Raw genomic sequence first — 22,478 nt, 5'->3', positions numbered from 1 at the left:
AAAGCTACAAAATTAAGACAATGTGATATTGGTGAAAGAATACACATGGAGATTAATGGAAGAGAATAAAGTCCAGAAGTAGATCTACATATATATAGTCAGCTGACTTCTGAAAAAAGGTTCCAAAGTAATTTAATGGGGAAAATATAAAACAGTGGTGTTGGAACAACTGGTATCTATATGGGAAAAATAAACCTTGACCCTTACTCTCATATTATACACAAAAAAATTAAAAATGAATCATAGACTTAAACGTAAGAACTAAAACTATTACACTTCTAGAAGAAAACAGGATAAAAATCTTTGCAACATTGAAAGATTTCTTAAATAGCACACAGAAAGCAGAGACTTTCAGCAAACATTGATAAAATGGATTTCATCAAAATTTAAAACTTGGTCCTTTGAAATACACAGTTAACAGAAAGGCACACCATAGACCAGGAGAAAATATCTGTAAACATGTATCTGTCAAAGGTCTTATATAGAGAATACAAAAAGAATTTGTACAATTCAATAAACTCAACAGCTTAAGACAACTGTCGGGAGACAATTCCCCGTGAGTCCCTTGTGTTTCTGCGTATCTTGTGAATTGACAGCTTTGGTTCTGGACTAGTTTTCAAGGATGTTTGCTGAAGAGCCAACAGCCTGGGAAGACAGAGTGGCTGCCACTGGAGAAGAAGACACCTTTACTTACTGTCCAATATAATAATGTTCCCCACTGTGGGATAAAGGTCAGGCAGGTTTGTTTGCAGCCCATTCTAAAAGATTTTGGTTTCCTAAGCTGGAGATCCTTCAGCTGTGATGAAAATGACCACATGCAGAGCATTCACCTGGGCCACTCTATGTTACCCCTGTGGGACTTAAGGAAGGGAAAAGTGGCACAAATCTCTGCCTGCTGTGCAGAGAATAATAAAGTCCTTCTTTCTGACCTACGAGACCCGTTATCTTCTATCAGCATCCATGAAACCATGGCAGGATAATTTCTTGGCTTGCAAGTAGGATAAACACTCAGATCTCTCACAGATCTTGCCAAAGTTTGGCAACCAAGAACAGGATGCTGAAAAAGACAAGGCTTTCTGGAACAGGAAGGATGAGACCTCACAGAGCAAATGGAATTTGAGGAAGCCTACTAGAGCTGGCAGTAAACCTGTTTACCAAATTGTATGGTCAACTGGACAATAAATGGTCCTCTACTTATTTGCCTATTGCTCTGAGTTCAACTGTGTGCCCCCAAAAGATATGATGAAGTCCTGACCCCTGATACCTGTGAATGCGACCTTATTTAGAATTGTCTTCGCAGATGCAATCAAGTTAAGATGAGGTCATTAGAGCAGGCCCTACTCTAACTAAGTCTTTATAAGAAGAGGGACATGTGGACCCAAAGAAGAGAAGGCCATATGAAAACACTGAAGGAAGACGGCAATGTGAAGATACAGGTAGAGATTGGAGATATGCTGCCACAAGCCAAGGAACACCTGGGGCTACCAGAAACTAGAAAGGGCAAGGAAGGATTCTCCCCTAGAGGCTTTTGAGGGAACATGGCCCTACCAACACTTTGATTTAGGACTTCTAGTCTCGAAAACTGTGAGAGAATACATTCGTGTTGTTTTAAGACATGCAGTTCATGGTACTTTGTTATGGTAGCCCCAGGAAACGAAGACACCTATTAATGAGGAAAAACTGAGAAGGTGGTTACAGGATGAGTACTGGGCAGTAAGTTTAAGGACAGCTGCTGGAATGGTGTCCCAGTTGCTGCAAACTTGCTAGGGGTGGGGGAGGCAGCGGAGGACTTCCCTGCCAATTGGGTGGTCAGCCTGAAGTCTGCCCACAGTAACAATTAACACTAAGATTCAAAGGGAGTAGGAGGGTTCTGCCCCTTTATAGACAAGTTACTGCCACATGTACCTAAACCAAGTGTGCCAGGAGGGAAATTCACAACTGCTATGAGCAGAAACCAGTTGAGTCATTAGAACTTTGGCTGATCCACACGGGAGATGAGGGGGCAACATAATGCTTGTAGAGCAAGGAAGAATTGCAACACCTGGGCCATCTCAGGGCTCAGCTCCTCCTGCAGTTTGTCATGTCCACCTGAGATCTATTTGGAGATGATTGTAAAAGGCTTGAGTTTTTTTTTGCAGTGGGTCCTGGCTGCCATAAGGGTGCTGTGGATGCTCTTGGAGAGACTTCTCTGAAGCAAATTCCTACGATGAGGCATTGACTAGCAAGAGTCTTCCTGCCCAACTGGGTTTATAATGCTGATGAAGATGAGTCACTGGGGAATGAAAAAAGGATCCAAAGTAATATAAAATTCTTTGGTCACGCCTGCTGAAAAGCCCCCTTTTATGTTAGACCAGGAAAAAGTGTAAGAGATGTTATCATGACAGTGGGGCAGCAAATGTCCAAGATTAAGCTACACTCTTGAAAAAAAGCCACCACTGCGGAAGTCTGAGTCAGCTAAAAGGCATAAATGACATGGCCCCAACTAGAAATCAATGTGGATGGGGCTACTGAATCAAGGGGTCCCCCAAACTGACACTGATAGTGTCAGTAGTGATGACTCTGCTGCCTGATAGAGGGCTTTGAGTGGGCTGAAAACACTGGAGGTTTGTTTGGCTGAGCCACATGCAGCTCCAGTGCTGCTTGAAACCAAAATGTACCTTGCTCACTGGCAGAGAATCACTTTCTCCCTCCATACCACTTCCCCCCCCTTCTACCTTCCCGTTGCCTCTAACTTGACCTCACCAGCTTGGAAAAGATAATTAGGGTTGGAGCCAAGGTCTCCTTGTTCCCAAGGGTGAACAGTGAAGACACGATGTATGCATCCAAGTATGCTGAGGAAAACTCAAGAATGGGAGAGGCTCAAACTTCCGTGGCTCTGTTTTATCCAGCAGGTGTCCAACTCACCATCCCACCTGGTTCCACAGAGAGGAGGCGCTTACATTCAACTGATGGGGCCTGGGCAAGGTTCACAGCAGGAAAGGGAGGCTGTCCTGACCCTGTGGGTGGGCCTGATTCTACATACTGTTGTTGGTTTGACATCTGAATGCACAGCAGGGATTGGTATGGCATGTGCATTTACCACTTCTCATCCCGTAAATACCATAGATGGAACATCCCAATTGAGAAGAGCCAGATGTAGAGAAGAGCTACTGGAACAAACTCCCCTAACGTTAGCCACCAGTAGCTGGGTCAGGATTTAGCACAAGTGTCTTATCTTTTGATATCTAAAATTTGTACTATACTGTTGATATCCTACTGACTGGCAAGCCAGAAGTCTCAGTCTCAAAGGCCCTGACCGTAGTGTTATGACACCTCTACCAGCAGAGGTTGCTGATAAATCCCAACAAAATTCAGAGGACTGCTCACCAAGTAAAGTTTCTTGGGACTAGACAGGCAGATTCACAACACTCAATCCCCTGCAGCAGTAAAAGAAAACCTGTTTTTTCACCTCCTCCCTCTTCCCACCAAAAATGAAACCCAGCATCTTACTGGACTTTTTAGGTACTAGAGACAATATGTGCCTCACCTATGCATTCTACTTTCTTCATTATATCAGTCAATATGCAAAACAGCATCTTTTAAGTGGGGCTCCACCCAACAGGCTGAATTGGAAGTTTCCATCAAGCTGTGGCACAGTCTCTACCTTCGGGCCCCAAAACCCTAACGACCTCTTTGAGCTGTTAAGTCTCTGAGACTGACGCTTTTTGCAGATTAGAGCTTCTGGCAAAGGGAGGTGGTCTCCACCCCAAGGTATTCCCTGGATTTTGGACTTGCCAATTCCCTGACATGGCTACAAGGTACACTCCCTTTGATAAGAAAGGATTAGCTTGCTATTGGACTCTTGTTAAAAGTGAAGCCTGATCCATGGAAACTTTGAGGCTCTCTAGCCTGATACTGCCGTTTGGGAGTGTGTTAACTAAGATTTCATGACTAGCAAGGTAAGATGTGCCCAACAAGTCTCACTGGTCATAAAGAAACAGTGACAGTCAAGAAAGCAGCTGGTCTCTCGGCTTTACATGAGAAAGTGGTAGCTCCCCCACGCTGCTGCCCAAAGAAAGCCACTAGATCGATGGGGTCTTTGATTCACTGATGGTTTGGCTAAGCTGAAGGCTGATGGTATTCACTGGGCTGCTGCGGATGCTCAGCCTTAGCACCAACTTTGCAAAACCAAAAGTGGACATGGCTGCTCTGCTCAGAAGGCAGAACTCAAGGCTGTCTTTGTCACTCTGGATGACACTCTCCACTATGAGCCTTGCTGTATTTTTACTGACTCTTGGGCTGTTGCAATGGCCAAGCTGTCTGGGAGACCTGCAAGTCTTGGCAGATTAGACACCCATCTTTCCACAACTGTGGAAACGAAGAGCAGCTATTGATTCAACTCTCTGGATAACTGATTAGACGCTCATGGTAAAAGCCTGTTCTCTGATACCAACTGGAATCAAGTTGCTTATCAACCTACACTGCCCAGACTTCCATCACTGCCACCTAGGCCCAACATTATTCTGAACATGGTGACACATCCACCATCAGAGACTGAGCAGAAAGTCAAAGACCCTATGCTTCTGATGGAGAAGTTGCTACCGCATGTCAGACTTGTGACACCTGCCAAAGTTGGCCTGTTTGTTTCATGGTGAATGAGGCCAAATCATACAGGGCATTGTGTCCAACTGTACCTGGCAGACTAACTACACTAGACCTTTCACCCCATCTCAGGGCTATCCCTGATGCCTCACAACTACTGACACTTTTTCAGGTTACACTGTTGCTGTTCCAGTCTGAGCAGTTGGTTCTGGCCACACCAGATGGCTCTTGAAACTAAGCTGTGTCATATGTTTAGCTTTCCGGACCATCTGCAGTCTGACAATGATGCACCAAAAGCTATTCAATTGGCTGTTAGTCAAGGTATTGTTAAAACTTCCAAGCTCCCTGCCATCCACAGATATTGATATTGTAGAGAATTACAATAGTTTCCTCAATTACTGACTCAAAAAGATTTCAGACTCTACTTCCCTCACTTCCTCCTTGTCCAAAAGTCCTAGTAAGGCAGTTTGGTCATCAAACTGAGCTCTACCCGGAAAAGGATCATCTGTTTTTAGCTGCCTCCTGGGTAATGATCAAGCCTAATGGGGTGTGAAGTTACATAAACCTAAATGGAAGTTCAGGATCTGTCCCGACCATTCTCAGACACGATCTTTTTCCTTCTGCCTAATGGCAACCCTGGGACAGCCTGGTTGGTACCACTTCCAGGTGACAGCCTGGTCAAAAGTGGGCCTAGCAGATTCAAACCTAGTTCAAGTTCAGCCATCTGGATTCTCTTACTGAATGGACATCATCTTAGATCCTAAGAATAAAGACCACTTGGTTGAATATACTGCTTGCCAAGTACAATCAGATTGGCCCTTGTGAGCCAAAGTGGGAGACATAACGGGTCTCTTAAGTTTTATAAAATATTCTTGTCCCTGACCATTCCAGATGAAAGGTCCGGGTAAGGGGAGGAGATGACTGGAAAAGGGATTGAGTTACAGCTACTAGAATGGGATACACTGATTTTGTGGAGGTGGAGGGAGAACCACCACCCTGGAACCTGGAGAGAAACCTCTTAGACTCCAGGAGGTATGGGGGAAGAAGGGACATTAAAAATCTTTGTTCTTCAGAACCGCTCTTAGAGCCTTCCTCAGGTAGGAAGAGGCTCTCATGCAGCTCTCCCCAACTGTTGCAACGTGCTGGATCTGCCATCCCACGCCAGAGGGCTCTGACAACTGGATCACCATCTCCCTTAACTTTACCGAGAAGTATTTTGCAAACAGCAGGGGGATGGCCAAGCGTCCTGCATACTCCATGCAAAACAAGAGATGTTGGCCCACTACCATTCCCAAAGCTGAGGCTCAGTTCGCGAGGTGGCTGACTGCCATTCAGCTGGCATCCAGGTGCTCAGGATAAACAGAACAGACCGAACTGGCTGCCCTCAGACATTCAGTCCAAAAACAAGGCCTAGACCCAATCATTCTGAGCTGGGAAAGAGGGAGACAACGTTGGTGACAATGTCAACCTGTGCCCCTGACTGATGAAGGTCCCCCTTTGGGGGCACAAACAACTATACTTCCTCTATGGAAGCCAGGTACTAACTTCCTTCCCTCCCAAAAATATGCCTTGCAACTCTGAGGTGGGAAGAAGGGACCATCCAGTGTTTAGGGAAACACCACTGGTAGATCACTTTAGTTCTCAGATGACCATGGAGGTCTCTCCAAAATGAGGCTACCCTTGGGACTTCCCTGGCAGTCCAGTGGTTAAGACTCCGCACTTCCAATGCAGGGGGCGTGGGTTCAATCCCTGGTCGGGGAGCTAAGATCCCACATGCCGCCTGGGTGGCCAAAAGTGAGGCTACCCTTGGTTACTTGGGGGAGTGTCCTGGAGGAATAACTGACTTATTTATGCAAGCCCTACGGGCAGTTTTCTCTACAATGGGAGTCATCCAAATAAAAAGGTGGGGACTTGAGAGTCCGCCTGCCAATGCAGGGGACACGGGTTCGTGTCCCGGTCCAGGAAGATCCCACATGCTGCGGAGCGGCTAGGCCCGTGAGCCATGGCCGCTGAGCCTGCGCGTCTGGAGCCTGTGCTCCGCAACAGGAGAGGCCACAACAGTGAGAGGCCCGCATACCGCGCAAGAAAAAAAAAAAAAAAGGTGGTACAAAATTCGTGCCTGACTCAAGACAATGTGATCAATGACACTACTTGGGCTCTGGAAGGTATTCATGTCAGCCTCAAATCACTGGCCAGTGTTATAACGGAGGCTAGACTTGCCCTAGACTTCCCCCCTGTGGACCAATGCTCAGACTGTGCAATTGCTAAAACATCTTGCTATACTTAGATTAATGTTTAGGGCTTAGTGGAAAAGTCAATACACAAAGTAAAGGAGAAAGCCACCTGGCTTTCTAGGGATTTGTTCAGTTGGTTGAGTGCAGGACTTTAGCGGGGGTAGGTGCACGCTTAAGCTTAGCACTGCAGGGTGGCCACATCCTGCTACTTGGAGTGCTGCTGATAGTTGTTTTAATTAAATCCAGTGTAAGAAAAACTGAATGGATTAGGTCCCAGTCCCCTATTTGTCACATTAATCAGAGTGGTCACGGAGTAGTGTGCTCATGGGAAAATTCACCAGAAGCTAAAACAGTGTAGAAGAAAACGCTCCATGGATCACTCATGTTTCTGCATATCTTATACACAAACACACTGGCAGTCTTTTGTTCTATCTTTTCAAGGTTGTCTGTACAGCAAATTGCCTTAGAAAATAGAGCCTGTCTTCCACCAGAGTGGAGGGCAGGTTCATTTATTATACAGAATAATAAAGATAACAGCCCCTCTGGGGCAAAAGCTGGGCAGGTTTGCTTACAGCTCATTATAAAAGATTTGGGTTTCCTAAAGCCCAGAGTTCAACTGTGATGTAAACCACTGTGAGCACGGTACACACCGAGGCCACTGCATCATTCCCCACTGGACTCAGGGCGGGGCGGTGGGGGGGAGCAGCATGAGCTTCATGTTGATATGAACATGAAACTCGTGCTGCTCCATAAGCTGTGAGAGAAATAAAGTCCTTTCTGACTCATGAGTTTCATGTTTTCTGCCAGCATCCATAAAAATGTGGCAGGCCAACTTATTAGCTTGCAAATAGGATAAAGTCTTCCACCTGTCAGTTCTTGACAATATCCCAATTTTAAAAATGGGCAAAAGATACTTCACCAAAAAAGATAAACAGATGGCAAAAAAGCACATGAAAAAATGCTCAACATCATTAATCATTAGGGAAATGCAAATTAAAACCACTATATACCTACCAACTTGGCTAAAATGAAAAAGTATGATCATACCAAGTATTAGCAAGGCTGTGGAGCAGTTGCAACTCTCATACACTGCAAGTTGGAATGTATCACTTTGGAAAACAGTTTGGCAGTTTCTTAAAAAAAAAAATTAAATACATCTACCATACAACCCAGCTATTCCAATACTAGGTATTTACTGAGAGAAATAAAACCATATGTCCAAAGACCTACACACAAACATTCGTAGCCACTTTATTTGTAATAGTCAAAAACTGGAAACAACCTAAATGTCCGTAACAGATGGTATATCCATACAATGGAATAATAATCGGCAATAAAAAGGAACCCACAACAACATGGACAAACCTCTAAAACATGACGCTAAGTGAAGAAAGTCAAAGACGAAAGACTACATGCCTTAGGAATCCATTTATATGACATTCTAAATAAGATAAAGCCACAGTGATAAAAATCAGATCACTGGTTGCCTGGGGCTGGGGATCAGGGTCGACTGCAGGGTCATAAGAAAACTTAGGGTGATGGGAATGTTTTTATGTCTTGATTGTGGTGGTGGTTACACTACTGTGTACAATTAACAAAATTCAAACTCTACATTAAGATGGGTGAATTGTATTATATGTAAATTTCATCTTAAAAGGCTGGGGAGGAAAAAATCTGTAAGGCAAATGCTTCTTCCTAACAAATAACAGGAACCTTCTCCTATAGTTTTAAATAAACAATGATGCAATTTCAGCAAAATAAGGTCCTAGTATTTTTTTTTCAGTGCCATTCAAAAAGTGTACACTATATTCCAAAAATACTTGCATATTGCAAATGTGAGAAGAGCCTTATTCACCTTCCATACCTGCAAAACAGTTATACAATAGTCTACTCAATATAGAGTTGCCTTCACCAGTTGATTTAAACACAACTACATTATGTAATTTTTATTCCTAAATTGTATAACATTATACACAGCCAATTATAAACAGCCAATATGTAATACTGCTATCTTTCTGAAGAATTCTTCAGAGTATACTGCATGCCTAACTGGTTCATGAAACAATTCAACATGCTACTATATTTATATTGTAAAGCGCTGACGGTTATAATTATTATAAGGATCCCAGTCTTATAATAATAAACTTTCTAAAAGGTTCTAAATAGGCATAGTAAAACAGCTGTATCCAGCTGTTCTTACCCAATGACTAGACACATGAACTCAATTAAATGCCTACCAAACGTGGGCCGTTGTCACAGAATATATTCCAATGTTCTGTTACTCAGGACTTTCCCTGTAGTAAGATGCTACTTGCTACCATGAGCAGCAAAGGGACCACACAGAACATGTTTCCAAAAAGTTCTCATACAGGATTTAACCACAAATCTGATGTTGCCCCATGCATATATATTCCCCTAGTCTGCCTCCACATTGAGAAGGTATGACCTAATCAGGTATATATCCTCAACACACCTCTATTTTGCTATCCGTGTCTTAGCTCTCTCTGCAGGAGAATACTGGCTTGGTTTTAATGGGCATGCACCCATTCATCCATTCATAAATGTTTACTGGACACCTACTATGTGCCAAGCACTAGTCATCAGAGAAAATATACACACCACGCTCTTGTCAGAAGAATCTAATCTTGAACTCTGTCACCAAACTAATTAAAAGCTCATTAGGAGAAATAGTATTTTTGGATGACTACAGTTCAATTATTTCTTAGTTATTCTAAGTTATATCTTTTGACTGAACCACATCAGTGAGTCAGACTAGATCATTCTGTCCCATGTGAAACTGATTTTACCAAACTGCACATTAGTGTTATACCAATGACCTATATTGAGGGTCACAAGAAACAAAGCCAGGAGATAATAACAACCCCCATGCCAGACTCCATGCTAACCACTTTACATTCATTCATTCAACCCTCACAAATAATCCTATGTAGAAAGCACCATTTTTATCCCCATTTGACAGATAAGGAAACTGAGTAGCTGATAGCAGACCGAGGCAGTCTGACTCCAGAGCTCTTGTTCTTAGACACTACCATGCCACTATTCATTATGTAAGATGCTGAGGTCTTTATTCATTATATCACTTAATGTTTTCCTAATAACTTCCTATGAGAAATTGTGTGTTTTAATACCAAGAATGGCTCCTAAGCAATTGATTTGTTCTCATCTTATTATAAATAATGTAACTGAGGTGTTTTTTTCCCCTTTTTCTTTTCGCTACGTACTTCAGAACTCAGAGCTAGACTCAGCCCATCTAGCAAGTGTACAGACTTAAACAGCATGCATTTTTGCCATCACATTTCTAACTTCACTGATTATCACTTCCACCTGGCCTATTTCTTATACCTTCACCAATTTCCTCACTTTTTTTTTTGGCAGTACACGGGCCTCTCACTGTTGTGGCCTCTCCCGTTGCGGAGCACAGGCTCCGGACGCGCAGGCTCAGTGGCCATGGCTCACGGGCCCAGCCGCTCCGTGGCATGTGGGATCTTCCCAGACCGGGGCACGAACCCGTGTCCCCTGCATCGGCAAGCGGACCCCCAACCACTGCGCCACCAGGGAAGCCCCTCCTCACTTATTTTTAAGCAGTACCATATTAATCTTTGTAAGCCAAACCGCTTTTAGAGTAAGTCTTGGTACAATTAACAACCTGAATCCACAGAATAGTTTATAGGAACCCAGAGAACTAAAAAGATGCCTAGTCCTCCTTATTTTATTAGAAACAAAAGATGCTACTTGAGTTAATATTAGCACAGTTTTTACATAAGGACAAGAAATCAAGCGTGAAGGAAAGAACAATCATAACCAGTAGAACTTTATAGATCCTTAAATACATATTCTTAATTTTAAAACATCAGTTCTTTACAGCAAGATACATACAACACATTCTTGACTAACAGGGTGAACATGACTGAATATAACTATCTCTGCCTCACTAAGGAAATCAGTCCCTTATGGCATGACATAATAAATTCTTGACTAACAGTCAGGGTGGACATGACTGAATATAACTATTTGTTCCTCATTAAGGAAATAAGTAATTACCTGACTTCAAGGGCTTTGATAGCTTCTAGCATTTGTAGAAACTCTGCTGCTTTCCATACATCGTTGGCTTCTTCTTCTCCTTGTATCATTAATTTTGCTGTATATGTGAACTCAATCAAATGACGAAAGGCCATTTTACTAACACCTGTAAAAAAAAAAAAAAAAAAAAGACATGCATTAACATGTACTCACATTGATTCAAATCTTGTAACATTTAGTAAAGAAAAAAATAGAAGCCCAGTGTTTGGAAAATGATTAGTATTTGTCACTTTGGAAGATAATTTCCTGGCAAAATTCTCATTTACAGTATAATAATTTTGTAGCCAAGTTCAGCACTAACTAGCAAACTACTTTAAGATCTTTCCCAAAGACTTCCTAAGGCTCTTACAGAACAGTAAAATCTATCACTCAAATACACGAATGGGCTATTACATCAGACATGCTATGTTGCCTGCCAGGGAGCTCTGTGTCAACTCAGCTCCAAAATCATCAATAGCTTTCAAAAGCTTAGCAAATAAAGTTCAGTACCATTCTGCCTTTATTTCAAGGTCCTTCACATTATTTTTCTACTTACCACTATTTTTCCTTCCAAATTTTAAACTATATCAAACCTACACTATATACTGATCCTCAAACAAACCCTTCACTTTCTAAGAATTTCCTTGCCTTCCTTAACACCCTCCATCCTGAATGCTTTATCACCTTACCTCGACAAATCCTACCACCCTTGAAGGACCAATTTTAATGCCACATCTTTAATGAACCTCTTTAATAGTTCCCTCAGGCTGAACTCTGTACCTGGTCTTATAGTTAAAATTCATGGACAACTCTTGACTGTAAGCTACTTTACGGAAATTTGCCTCTACACCCACCTCACAGTATCTAACACAATGCTTCCTAAAATGCAGGCACACAAAGTAGGTATAAATGGATAAAGGCCAAAGTCACTTTCAGAATTAAGCTTCCACAATTCCAAGCTTTCTTTGCAAGTTTGTTTAAATTTTGGCCCAAAATGATACTCTACTTCTTTGTGCTCTTCAATGCTATATAATATTGTTTCAGTGTGCTAATGCAAGGCTATGAAAAGCTATTGACAGGAACAAAGAGAAAACTTGTTTTTATAGATTTTTTTATGCTAAAAAAAATGGCCAAGACCAAGCTGCACACAATATGCACAATTACAAATACAAAACAGGAATTTCCTGGCAGTCCAGTGGTTAGGACCCCACGCTTTCACTGCCAAGGGCGCTGGTTCAATCCCTGGTTGGGGAACTAAGATTCCACAAGCCGCCCTGGGTGGCCAAAAAAGAAAAAAAAATAGGAAAAGAAAAAATATTTTTATGTTCTTCCCATGTACTTTATACACCTGAATGTGGCCTTCAGGACAACAGTAAGAATACTGGTGGAATATCCACCATCTTCTATATGTGTTAGGAAAAAATATCGTTCAGGAAGCCAACTTTCAAGTTTCAGTTCAGTCTCTCCATGACTTGTGCAATCTGGGGCAAGTCAGAACCTCTGAGCCTCAGAAAACTCATCTTCAAAATGCCTGAAAACAATCTGAATATTGAGAAGCACCATAAAATATAATGTAATATGACCAAGTTACAAGCTACCAAATAAGCAAAGTAAAAATGACTGGATTCATTAATGGCTAATTTATTGGGTCCCCTAATCTTTTTTCTCCTGGTTGTCTTTTTTATTTAGTTTTTTGCGGTACGCGGGCCTCTCACTGCTGTGGCCTCTCCCGTTGCGGAGCACAGGCTCCAGATGCTCAGGTTCAGCGGCCATGGCTCACGGGCCCAGCCGCTCCGCGGCATGTGGGATCTTCCCAGACCGGGGCACGAACCCATGTCCCCTGAATCGGCAGGCGGACTCTCAACCACTGCGCCACCAGGGAAGCCCCTCCTGGTTGTCTTTTAACCATGTTCTTTATTATATGAGAGTAGCCTGAGAAACAGACAACTAGATTTTGCTGTTTTTTTTTTAAGGTGTTTTGACCAAATATTTAAAAGTGCAACAGAAATCTTTCCTAAAAACAATGTGTAAATTTTTCCTGAAGCAGAATGAGATTTTGATTTTTAATCAAACACACATATGTATGCCTACTATACATATCAGGCAGGACTCTAAACTTTACAAATCATCAACTGACTTAATCCTCCTGACAACCCTATGAAGTACTATTATAATCCCCATTTTACAGATGAGGAAATTGAGGCACAGAGAAGTAACTTGCGAAAGTCACATAGTTATTAAGTGATAATACTAGAAGCAAACCCAGATGGCCTGACTCCAAATTCCTGATAAAGATTTTTAAATAGGATGATGGTAGGAAACATTCCTGCTTGGAAGCGTCTGAATACCCATGTCTCATTCACTGCAAGACTGCAATCTTTTACTCATATTTCCAAAGTCCCCCAAATCTCTTAAAACCAGAAGTTTTCCCATAAATTTGGCAGCAAAATTTGATCTGAACTGACATGAGGCTATTTATAATCTTTATCCCACTTAGAGTAAATATTAATAAGCTATGCTGCTTATTAATAATACACTGGATTATTATTTGCTTATAGGATATTGCCCCAGACCCCAATGGGAGTATTATGTAATACACACAGTGGATTACCATAGAAAATTCTAAAAATTAGTAATTTCAAGAAGCAACTGGCCTCCAAGAATTTGTGGACTTAGTTCCCAATCTTGGTTAATCAGAATCACCTGTAGACTTAAGCATGGGTCCCTGATCTCCAGAATCAAAACTGGGATAGGGAACTCCTTTTTATAAGCACCCTGAGTGCTTCTTTTTTAAAATAAATTTATTTATTTGTTTGTTTTATTTTTGGCTGCGCTGGGTCTTCATTGCTGCGCACAGGCTTTCTCTAATTGCGGCGGGCGGGGGCTACTCTCCGTGGCAGTGCACGGGCTTCTCATTGCGGTGGCTTCTCTTGTTGCAGAGCACAAGCTCTAGGCGCACGGGCTCAGTAGTTGTGGCTCGCAGGCTCTAGAGCGCAGGCTCAGTAGTTGTAGCGCACAGGCTTAGTTGCTCCGTGGCACTGGGGATCTTCCCAGATCAGGGATCAATCCCTTGTCCCCTGCATTGGCAGGCGGATTCTTAACCACTGAGCCACCAGGGAAGCCCACCCTAAGTGCTTCTTATGTGGCCAGTCCAACACTGGTCCTAGGAATAAGCCACTGACTTAATTAGCTAACAGGAACCAAACTCATAACACCTGCCCAGGTAAGTGAAGGGTTGGTAGATGATGTACAGCTGCAAAAATATTTTATACTCTATTAGGACTAGTTTAGTAACTTTCAAATTTCAGCCCATTTTCTCAATTCCTTACTCCTTTCATAATATACAATTTTTCTCAGGAAGTATCTAAGAAAAATGTTAATATAAACACCTTGACCTGAGTCATTTTTCCCCTTAGGAAGAGGCAAAAGTGGGGGGTGGGCATTCTGGAATTTCTCTAGTCTTACAGAATTCCTCAACTGGTGGAAAACTCCTACTCAAATAGGATGTATGAATATGTGCTTGGATGCTTTGTCCTTGTTATTAGGGGCTAAGATTTTGGACGCGATGGTAGAGTTGCTGTTTGAGAGAAACTAGGTGCTTATGGATCTGGTTTCAGGAGAAGTAAAGAATGGATTTGGAAAATTGGAGGCTCGGGTTAGGAGAAGGCTGTTGTGTTCTGAACAAGGGAGTGAAATGTCTGCTGAAGATTTTATATGGTGTGAATCCAAGTCACAAAGCTGAGGTGGGATGCAACTGGCTTCAAGGACAACAATTTTGACTTAAATCAAAGGTGAACCTGCAGTCCTAATCAAAGATAACTTACTTCACCAGGGACCCAGAAAACAGGGAGAGAGCTGGCTCAGCTTGCATCTAATGACAGTTTATACTCATAGAGCATATTTCAATTTAAATTCTCTTTACATACATTTGCTTTTACAAAACCCTATAAGGCAGTGGTTCTCAACACTGGCTGCATACTGCACTTGTCTTAAGGCAGTGCTGCCCTAACTTTGCTGTACAAAGGAATCATCTGAGGATTCTGTTCTGATTCAGTAGGTCTAGGGGGGAGCCTGAGAGTCTACAGTTCTGACAAGCTCACAGGTGATGCCCACGCATTACTGATCCTCAGACCACACCTTGAATAATAAGGACCTAGAGAACTTTTAAATACAGATGCTTGGATCTCACCCCTCAAAGACCGATTTAATTGATCTGGAGAAAAAGCCTGGGTATTAGTACTTGCAAAAGCTCCCCTGGTGTTTCTAGTGAGCGGCTAAAGACAAGAACCATCCCTATTTTACAGATGGGAGTTCTAGTTCTAGCTAAGATGAAGAATGCATACGCCACCCTATCTTGTCCACTGATTATAACTAAAAATTCTGAAAAGAATACATAAAGCAAATATACAAGGACTGTGAAGAAAAAACAGAAGCAAAGAGACTGGGGAGAGAAATCAAAACTCAAAGAACAGCAGTAAGTTCCCTGGTTTTATATTTTTCCTCCCACATAACCCAGCTTGAGGACAGCCCAACTCCCGTAACTGGGTAGCAGGTGCAGACAGAAAAAGCTCCAGGAGAAACTCTTTCCGGCTAGAGAACCAGCAAAGGGGATGGAGAGTGTGTGGGGGTGGGGAAAAATAGCTGGTTTTTATTTCTCTCTCAGCCCTCCCTCAAGACAAGCCCCAGTGTGACGCTGCACATCTATGGCTAGTTGCCACCAAGCAGGCAACTCAACCCTAAGAGAAAGTTCTCTCTGGCTGAGAACTAGGAAAGAGATTATCATCTGAAGAGCATGGAGAGAATTCTTGTTATTTTCTTCTCTCACCATGTTATTATCCAGGAAATGGATTCCACTGCAGAAAATGTACGACAGCACAGGGAGGCTAACCTCCTAGTCTTCCAGCCAGAGGACCAGGAAAGGGAGCTCAGGGGAGCTAAGTACAGAGGCCATCAGAAGGGAGCTGGAGAGAGGTCCTTTAAATCTGTGTATGCAGTCTTGAGCTCACCACCCAGCTGCACGTGTGCAAAAATGACGTGAGGCAGCACAGCAAAGGCTTTGAGAATTACACTGTGGTGTGGACTACCACCCAGGTCGGCACACCTGGGACCTGAACAAAACAACAAAGGTTTTGAAAACTAAATTGGAATTGGATCCACAGTCCGCACAAGGCAGTCTGAACCTAATCAGGTTGATTGTCTGCTAAAAACAAAACAAAATCAAAACAACAACAAAAACCAAAAGCATTCTCCAGATGATTCTAACAGCACACAGAGGGTCAAAACATAATATTCAAAATGCCCGTGACAGGGACTTCCCTGGTGGTCCAGTGGTAAAGAATCCACCTTCCAATGCAAGGGATGCGGGTTCGATCCCTGGTTGGGGAACTAAGATCCCACGTGCTGCGGGGCAACTAAGCCCACGTGCCGCAAGCTACAGAGACCATGTGCCACAACTAGAGAGAGAAAAACCCACACGCCACAACTAGAGAGAAGCCCAAACACGCAACAAAGAAACCTTGCACCGTAACGAAAGATCCCGCATGCCTCAACAACCTGACACAGACCAAAAAAAAAAAAGGAAAAAAATAATGCCCATGACATAATCCAAAATTACTTGACATTTTCTGCAGATTAAAAGAGAAAAAAGGAAGCTAAGATGTCCAATGTTACACAACTGACAAACAGTAAAGCTGGGACTACAAGTCAGGTTTTCTAAATGCATGCCCAGGGCTTTCTCTACAGCCAGGTGACCTAGCCAGATAGTACAGCAATTCCAAAGTTAAGGGCTTAAGAAGACATTGAGCCAAATTGATTCTTTAAACCTGAATCTGGCAAATAACAAAAACAGAAAGAATGTTTTTACATTTTTCTTTCTTACCTTCTACAATTTAAATACTGAAAGTTGTGTGTCCTGTACTATAATGGACAGAGCACATCAGAAGTACAAGAGATAATCCCAAGGTGATTAGTCTTCAGAAGAAAAGACCCTACTTCTCCAGGTAAGTCAGTACTCCACACTCCACCAGCAATGCATATTCTAGCCTGGGCCACTTATTTTTTGACTTAAGATTCTGCCCAGAAGTTGACTCATCTTTGAAATCCTCCTTCTCTCTAAAGTAAACTAAACCACTCATCCTCCCTCCTTAGTGACACCATTCTGCAACAAAATTCTCTGCAACATTTTTTGCACTCCTTAACTGTTGCTTATCCATGATTAAATTTGCAAATTCTCTAAGGGCTGTCTTATTAATCAATTTCTCATTTCCTGGGTCTGGCATGGTATATTATAATAGGTATTAAATCTGATAAACAACCCCAATCTATTAAGCTTTGACAGTGCGCCAAACACTACGCCAGGCACTCTGCAGATGCCATTTCAATTAATCATTAGCACAACAGTACAAGCCTATTAACCCACTTTTCAGATGAAGAGGCAAATATGCAATTGAGATAAAGTAACCTGCCTGGGGTCTCAGTACCTCAGGTGAATAAATGCACAAAACTTTGGCTTGTAACAGAAATACGTCTAGGCTGATGGATTCTCACTTTAGTAAGCTTTGAGGATTTCCATCATGCCTGTGCTCTGTCCATCACAGATAATCAAAGATAATCTATCTATGGTTATCAGCCAGAATGCTAGGTAAGCTGGAACTATCAAAATAAGAGAATACTCTTAACTCTACGTTTTCTTTACTCCCCTAGACACCAAATTTTTCCAAGGGAATACTGTTTCTAGGCAACCCATTCATAACAGAGAATATATACACACTGAGAGAGATACAAAACCCAAACTCAAGAACCCTGTATTTATGTAGGTAAGCTGATTTATTTCCCACAGTTTTGGATTGAGGGGTAGAGGGCTAGGTATTGTAGCAGCAGAATTAATAGAACAAACTGAATCCCTTGCTAGCTGGGCAACCTCAGACAAGTAACCTTTTAGAGCCTGCTCCCTGATACGTAAATTGGAAGTAAAACCACTTCAAAGCACTGCTGTGAACCTCAGAAAATGCACACAAACTACACAGCATAATACCTGGCACTTGGTGGGCTATTATTACAAAAAGTCAAACAAGTATAAAAATTTCTATTTTAAGACAGTATCTAGTAGATGACCCCCTTCCATCCTAGACTTTCTATAGCCACTAGAACTTCTTCTGAATGCTACTTCAGTTAATCTTTCCTAGCCTTTTCCATATTATGACAGCCCATTTCACACTGTGTGTGTCATGCTGCTAATACAGAGGCCTGCAGCATCTGGACCAGTCTGAAACATAAGCCCACTAAATAAGATGGAAATTCACTTTTAATACATGTTTTCAAAAGACAGTGATCACTGGTATTAGCAATGAAAAAGACTCCTTTAAGAGACCAACCATTTAACGTAAGAGTTTTTCCTGGAAGATCATTTTACGAAGCACGTTACTAAAAGTAAGAATTCTCAGGTGTCAAAAGAACAATTTATCCAGTCACCGAATAGAAACCATTGATGCTTGTTTCCCATGGTATCTTGCTAAATTAACTGCCTAAAACTTCTTCATCAAATTACAATGCTTGCTAAATATTGTATTTAAAACAAGCATTTACCTTCTATCTCCACCAAAGGTTCCTGAGTAAACTCCTGAAAGAATTTGTAAAAGAACTTGCTGCAAGCAGCCAAAACAGCCTTGTGGGCCTTAAAATGGTGTCCTAGAGAAAAAACAAAATAAAATCATCATATTCACAAAAATCAAATATAAAACTATAAAACAAGTTAAGAAATTAAAGTAAAATAGGTCTTTTGTAATATAATTATAAAACTATATTCTGGACAGCTATCTTGACAAATTTAAATCTCAATTTGACATGAAGCAGGATCTTTACCTCAAGGGCCTTATTAAGTCAGCTTTATAAAGGCCACCTTACAACATTTAAGGAGGTACCACTTAAGTCAAAGGCATATCCTATTCAGTTGAAACTGCTAAATATAAACACAACCCAAAAGGTTATACGTCATTTGAAAAGAGAAGAAAAAGCCACAGAATAAGCACCAAGCTGGATGTGTTTGCTATGGAAAACATTTTAGTATGCCTAATATTTGGAAACTCAACCTACAGCACACCAGCTGTAGGCTATAATAAAGTATAGCTTGCCTCAAGAAGTCTATTTTCACTAAACAGAAAAGATACCCAAGCTGGGTTTGCATCCATTATAATGACTACTCCTAAGACTGGTAAAGACCACATTATATTTTGGGGGTTACCAAAGGGGGTACCAGTGCTGCAAAGGAATCTCTCACATTTTCCCTCCAAGACCATTTGGGAAACTAGAAAGAACACTTCCCAAATGACTCCTGTGAAAGACTACTCAAAGCAGCTTAGCAGCAGAAGTCTACTAACCAAACATTTAGAGACATCCTCCCTATCCCCGCCACCTTGCATTCAAGTGTACAATGCGAACACTTGAAAAGGCTGCAAGAAGTTAAAATGCCATGATTATGTTGAAAGCGTGACTATCCTTCTGCAGCATGGTCTACGTGAAGGGACACTGATAAATGTCCTCGGGTTCCAGAGCACACCGTCCGCAGACTTTCGATAGGGAGTCCACAGAAGGTGGATAAAAAAGGCGGATGGGGGAAGGGGAGAGAAGATCTGAAGCCACAAATTCGCTCCTCGGCCCACCACGCTACCCACCGTCGACAATCAGGGTGATGTCAGTAAACCGGTCCTGCTCTCGCTGTTCATTCAATCGGTCCAGGATCATTTTATGATGTTCAGGGAACTCCTGAAGGCATTCCATCGTCTCTTCGGCCTCCATGGCCATCGGGTTGTTCTACAAAAGAGGAGCATGATAATGTACACCCATGAGCTCGGGCTGAGGAACAAAACCCCTAAAGCATAAAACAACAAAAAACAAAACCCCAGCAACGCGAAAAGAAGGGGGGAGGGTGAGACAAGAGGAGAGGAAGGCGAGGGAAGAAAGAAAGGCGAGCCGGGCGGCCGCCGCGCGTTGGGGGCCGGAGCCGCGGCCGCGGGACTCCGAGCCTGACCTAATTGGAGTCGGGAGACGCGAGCTGGAGCGGGGTGGGCACAGCGCCGGAGGCTCCGGGCTCCGGGGCGCTCAAGTCCGGCAAGGGAGGAGACCCGACAGCCGCCGCGGCCCTCTAACGGCCCGCCAAGCCCTTCGGCCCGGCCCTGGCTCCCGCCGCCCCGGGACCCGGTCCGGCCCGCGGCCCACTACGACTCCCGGGTCGCCTCTCCCTCCCCCGCCCGCCCTCTTCTCCCCCGCCCAGACCGGGCCGGCACTCACTCAAGGAAGGAGGAGCGGCCCGGGCCTGCGCGTCACTTACGTCGACGTGCCGCGTCAACGCGTCGGGCTCCGGCTGACGCGGACGCCGACTGAGCGCAGACGAGGGAGCGGGTGGGCCACGCCCCCACCCGCCCTCCTCTAGTGGCGGGGCGGAGCTAGCTGAGGGGATTTGGCGCTCGAGAAGGGCAGGCCGCCCGTGCTGGGAGGAGGAAGTCGAACTGTGGTGGGGTTGGGCCGGTGGCGGGCCCGCCTTTGTCTGGGTGGGGCTCCACCTTCCACCCACCCGCGCCAAACTCCAGGTGTGAGCACTTCCGACCCGGACCTTAGAATAAACTCCCAGCCAGTTTCAGGTGTACCTTTATACCGCTGCCCCCCCCCGCCCCCTTTCCTCCCAAGGCCTAGGTCGGGACGCCTTACCTAGCTCACGATCCTCCCTCTCTCCTTTCCGTCCCGAAAGCCTTACCTTCTCTACTCTCCCCTGTCGGGGCGTAACTCGCCCCACACTTTTCCCTAACCCTGAACAGCGCCTCGCCCGCCATTTCCTCGCGAGTGCCCGGGCGCTCCCTCCGCTTGGGTCCGGCCGGCGCACGTGGGCTCCCTCCGAGACCCGGACGGCCGCGGCGCGGGCGGCGGCGGCCACGGGCGCGAGCACGTTCCGGCCGCCTAGGATCTTCCTCCCGGGTGCCCGCCCTCTCCGTGCTCGGCGGGCAGCACGTGTTTGCTGGGCTTAGGACCTGTAGCTGCAAGATTACTTACGCATGGTGCTATTACTGCAGCTCTCCATTCCCCAACCCCCGCGCTTAAAATGGCCAGTGACCCATAATCAGCCTCACGTGACCGGGTCATTCATTCATTCCTCTGAAATTGGCTTTGTGAGAATGAGATAGTCAAGACTTACTTATTCTAGTCTCTCAAAAGAAACATTAGGATTAGGGAATTTTTTTTTTACATCTTTATTGGAGTATAATTGCTTTACAATGGTGTGTTAGTTTCTGCTTTATAACAAAGTGAATCAGTTATACATATACGTATGTTCCCATATCTCTTCCCTCTTGTGTCTCCCTCCTTCCCACCCTCCCTATCCCACCCCTCCAGGCAGTCACAAAGCACCGAGTCAATATCCTTGTGCCATGCGGCTGCTTCCCACTAGCTATCTACCTTACGTTTGTTACTGTGTATATGTCCATGACTCTCTCTCGCCCTGTCACAGCTCACCCTTCCCCCTCCCCATATCCTCAAGTCCCTTCTCCAGTAGGACTGCGTCTTTATTCCTGTCTTACCCCTAGGTTCTTCATGACATTTTTTTTTCTTAAATTCCATATATATGTGTTAGCATACGGTATTTGTCTTTTTCTTTCTGACTTACTTCACTCTGTATGACAGACTCTAGGTCTATCCACCTCATTACAAATAGCTCAATTTCGTTTCTTTTTATGGCTGAGTAATATTCCATTGTATATATGTGCCACATCTTCTTTATCCATTCATCCGATGATGGGCACTTAGGTTGTTTCCATCTCCGGGCTATTGTAAATAGAGCTGCAATGAACATTTTGGTACTTGACTCTTTTTGAATTTTGGTTTTCTCAGGGTATATGCCCAGTAGTGGGATTGCTGGGTCATATGGTAGTTCTATTTGTAGTTTTTTAAGGAACCTCCATACAGTTCTCCATAGTGGCTGAACCAATTCACATTCCCACCAGCAGTGCAAGAGTGTTCCCTTTTCTCCACACCCTCTCCAGCATTTATTGTTTCTAGATTTTTTGATGATGGCCATTCTGACTGGTGTGAGATGATATCTCATTGTAGTTTTGATTTGCATTTCTCTAATGATTAATGATGTTGAGCATTCTTTCATGTGTTTGTTGGCAGTCTGCATACCTTCTTTGGAGAAATGTCTATTTAGGCCTTCTGCCCATTTTTGGATTGGGTTGTTTGTTTGTTATTGAGCTGCATGAGCTGCTTATAAATTTTGGAGATTAATCCTTTGTCAGTTGCTTCATTTGCAAATATTTTCTCCCATTCTGAGGGTTGTCTTTTGGTCTCGTTTATGGTTTCCTTTGCTGCGCAAAAGCTTTGAAGTTTCATTAGGTCCCATTTGTTTATTTTTGTTTTTATTTCCATTTCTCTAGGAGGTGGGTCAAAAAGGATCTTGCTGTGATTTATGTCATAGAGTGTTCTGCCTATGTTTTCCTCTAAGAGTTTGATAGTTTCTGGCCTTACATTTAGGTCTTTAATCCATTTTGAGCTTACTTTTGTGTATGGTGTTAGGGAGTGATCTAATCTCATACTTTTACA

The 22,478-nt window shown here is 43.4% G+C and overlaps 1 protein-coding gene across 5 annotated transcripts in view; it reads right to left on the bottom strand.

The window, feature by feature from the left end:
- Window positions 1-20,153, bottom strand: part of ZNF131 (zinc finger protein 131) — a 31,997-nt gene extending 11,844 nt beyond the window's left edge. For 2 of the 5 annotated variants that reach the window (XM_029218976.1, XM_029218978.1), the window contains exons 1-4: window positions 19,921-20,153; window positions 19,565-19,703; window positions 18,480-18,581; window positions 10,878-11,022 (exon numbers count right to left, since the gene is read on the bottom strand). In XM_029218976.1, coding sequence (XP_029074809.1) covers window positions 10,878-11,022; window positions 18,480-18,581; window positions 19,565-19,694 — 377 coding nt within the window. In that variant the 5' untranslated portion in view covers window positions 19,695-19,703; window positions 19,921-20,153. Of the gene's footprint in view, window positions 1-10,877; window positions 11,023-18,479; window positions 18,582-19,564 lie in introns of all 5 variants that reach the window. The other 3 variants (XM_029218975.1, XM_029218980.1, XM_029218979.1) reach the window with 3 other exon arrangements.
- Between the last annotated feature and the right edge of the window lie 2,325 nt (window positions 20,154-22,478).

The sequence above is a fragment of the Monodon monoceros genome, unplaced genomic scaffold (genome assembly GCF_005190385.1).
Source record: "Monodon monoceros isolate NGI ecotype Baffin Bay Population unplaced genomic scaffold, NGI_Narwhal_1 Super_Scaffold_12, whole genome shotgun sequence".
NCBI lineage: Eukaryota > Metazoa > Chordata > Mammalia > Artiodactyla > Monodontidae > Monodon > Monodon monoceros.
Note: the sequence above shows the minus strand (reverse complement) of the source record. Positions and strands in the feature narration are given on the sequence as shown.